Source organism: Phaethon aethereus, assembly GCF_964289735.1.
Source record: "Phaethon aethereus genome assembly, chromosome: 3".
Lineage (NCBI taxonomy): Eukaryota > Metazoa > Chordata > Aves > Phaethontiformes > Phaethontidae > Phaethon > Phaethon aethereus.
This window is the reverse complement of record NC_138576.1, coordinates 125,408,282-125,411,635: the sequence shown is the minus strand read 5'-3', so window position 1 is coordinate 125,411,635 and position 3,354 is coordinate 125,408,282. Positions and strand designations below refer to the sequence as shown.

Here is a 3,354-nt window from a genome sequence, read left to right as displayed (position 1 = left end):
AATGCAACAAATCAATCGTGGCCTCCTCAAGGGCTCCCTCGCCCCGCCGTCGAGGAGCAATTTAGCCGGCACCCAGCCACCAAGCACCCAGGCTGGTAAAAGCCCTGCGGCCAGGTTTCAGCTCTCACCTGCAGGTAACCCCGCCAAATGCAGAGCGGGGCATCCAGCAACACCGCCACTCCTCCTCGCCTGCAACTCACCCAGGCAGTGGACCCTCTGGGACAGGCCCTCACTGAGCAACTGGGTGCGTTTCCCGGTTTATATAGCCAAAATAAGTCACTGCGGGTAGCTGTGGCACGGTAGCATAGCCACAGCACGGGTAGGCCCATGGAGCCGGTGGTGCGCGTGTCGCTCGCGTGCTCTTTGGGAAACGTTTCCCCAGGTTGTAATTGTTCCTGGCTGCTAGTCTCTGGTGCTGGCATGCAGTGGCCCCGCTGTAGAAGTAATGAAAATGCAGTTTTCCCATGCTTTTAATGTGGAACTGTGTTGAGAAATGAAAATCATTAGCAGTTAATGTTTCTGGTGCATAAAGGAGGTGGCCTTGGAGAAGTGGATGTGCTGTTTAGCGGAAAGCCTTATTGTGAGAAAGGGGATGCACGATGAAATGTAACCTCTCATCATCTACATTTCCCTACGTGGAAAGTGAACGCATATCAGTGAACAAGGAAAAGCCAGTGCATGGGTCATTCCCGTTAAACATGAGTATGGTAGGCAAGGGGCTGAGCAAGAGAGGAGCTGAAAGGGCAAAGTTATTATTTTTGGACAAATGTAAAAATCTGCAAGTTGAAGTAGTTATGCTTTTACAGCAAAGACTGTTTTTTTGAGATAAAAGCTATTCTATAATTGTTACAAAATTTAGAAGAACATCAGTGTGACTCCATTTTTTCACTGAGTTCTCGCTTTGTATTAGTAGCTTCTTGAAAACAGGAGGCTGTCCTGTGACCACTCAAAACATCTGCATATTTACAAATGTTGGTCTGGTCCTGAAACACCGTAAAGCTGAGCCTTACCTCATGCAAAACATCATACTGGATTCAACAGGGAATGATTACATGACTAAGAACTGCTAACAGCAGTTATGGCTCCCCCTTAGAAAGTGAATGTTTCTCCAGGATGCCTAGTACCAAAATTAAAAACCGTGATTTGAGAGAGATTTGTTTTGACAAATATTTTTAATTTCTTCAATGTCTGTAGCAACAACTTACTTCTTAGCAACCCTAGATATGTTTTACTCCTGCTGAAGCCCCATTCAATTATTTGTTGACTCAAAGGTGACAATGGCCTGGGCTTTAGTGACTTTTTTTTTTTTGTGTGGTTTTGAAAATTCTGTTGTTCAGAAGCGACTTTGTTTCATTATGCCATTATTACCATCCACCCCTTTTTAGCAGTTGAACCTTCCTGCCACTCTTTGTGGTCCTTTTGGGTAAATACTAGGGCGTGCTTCGTAAAGTGCCATTACAGATGTTGAGTTCACCATCTCCAATTAAGATACAAAAATCCGTACATTAAGGTTTGTAAGTCACCTAAATTGCAGAGTAATATTTTTCAGAATGGCGTTTAAGGGATTGATGTTAGAGCCATATTCTTGAAAAAAGCAGAAATGCAATAGTTACCCTAAGTCCTCAATCAGTTTTAATGATTCTCATCAGACTCCCGCTAACTATAGTGCTTGAGTTTTCTCACTAATGTCCTTAAATTCCGAAGTAATGCTGCGTGTTTCTTGCCACTTATTATAACCACCTGGAATGCAAAGGGCACCAGTATTCAATCCAAACGCATAACAATGAATGAAGCATTCTTAACTTCATGCGATACATGCTTGCGTAATATATAAAAGACAAGGGAGATGGTATTTTCTGCCTGAAAGTCTTTCAGATCTTGTATGTCACACGTGTTAGCTGTCATTTGAAAGTTGCCAACAGCAGACTATCTGAGGGGTTTGGTTGCTTGTCTCAGTTCCTGATTTTTTTTTTTCTTTCTTTCTCTTTTTTTATTTTTCCTGTTTAATCAAATTAGAAGTTTTGGAAGAACTGCCAGAAACAAGTGGGAAAACAGCACGGCGTTTCTTCTTTAATTTAACTTCCATCCCTAATGAGGAGTCTATCACCTCAGCTGAACTCCAGATTTTTCGGAAACAGGTGCACGGAGCCTTTGAGAACAACAGCAGCTACCATCACCGTATTAATATTTATGAAATTATAAAGCCAGCCACAGCCACCTCTAAGGACCCTGTCACAAGACTTTTGGACACCAGGTTGGTGCATCATAATGCAAGTAAATGGGAAAGTTTTGATGTAACGCCAGCTGTTTTGAGGTGGATTGCACATGGACAACCTAATCATGGGTTTGTGGTAGAGGTGGTTCACTTGGACAAAGAGAACAGTGCCTCCAAGAGGCACGTTAGGATTAGCAGGTCTTTACATCAGGATGAAGATAGCTGGTCTCAGCTCAGGCCATTATTAGTAACGTTTGGGCATGATGGCAAGGGACACCCGCTTCATAAAAGAGAAAAGCGTCAAGCGAAACACAAACAGCGTAAACGCCACAAATACAGTTGCAAAAGGCATCCGTTATATGTGGACTTCAATGATGTGGGGTGGAATGACTGGATTGTTGCCCCACCGGGGTATAGTGCCTTTTACTGCCATGGGGAATGTCCTTTTCCACTGGCAGATCATCTAAACTCAACAAACCATGCCATTGTTCAGACTTTGGTCAATTCAGTGAATTCCAAAATCCCCAAGGCTTGCTGTGTGCCGACAGAACTGAGTGCTATTTCCATGCTCTACCTTGATGAAAATGAAAAAGTTGTATTAAAGAACTATCAAGATATGGTTGTGGAGGGTTGTGGGTGCCGCTAACACAGCAAATATATTAGACAAATACACAAAAAAAAAAAAAGCTGACACTTTAATATTTCCCAATGAAGACTTTATTTATGTAATGAAATGGAAAGAAAAAAAACACAACTATTTTGAAAATATATTTATGTCTACGAAAAAGTTGGGAAAACAAATATTTTAATCAGAGAAATATTCCTTTAAAGATTTTAAATGTATTTTAGTTGTACATTTTATATGGGTTTAACCCCAGCACATGAAGTATAATGGTCAGATTCTTATTTTGTATTTATTTACTATTATAACCACTTTTTAGAAGAATAGCTAATTTGTATTTATATGTAATCAAAAAGAAAAAATATAGGGTTTGTACATAATTTTCCAAAATTGTAGCTGTTTCAATTGTGTGTATTTAAGTAGAAAAGAATACATGGAAGGTTACTATGGCAAAGTGCATAGCACATTTGCTCTCTGCTGTGCTACTGTTAAGGTCACAAGTTCAAGTCCAGAAAAA

General features: G+C 40.8%; 1 protein-coding gene across 1 annotated transcript in view; it reads left to right on the top strand.

Annotated features, from left to right (window-relative positions):
• BMP2 (bone morphogenetic protein 2) overlaps nt 1-3,023 on the top strand; it is a 4,070-nt gene extending 1,047 nt beyond the window's left edge. The window contains exon 2 of the mRNA XM_081997727.1: nt 2,017-3,023. Coding sequence (XP_081853853.1) covers nt 2,017-2,861 — 845 coding nt within the window. The 3' untranslated portion in view covers nt 2,862-3,023. The remainder of the gene's footprint in view (nt 1-2,016) is intronic.
• Nucleotides 3,024-3,354: the final 331 nt, after the last annotated feature.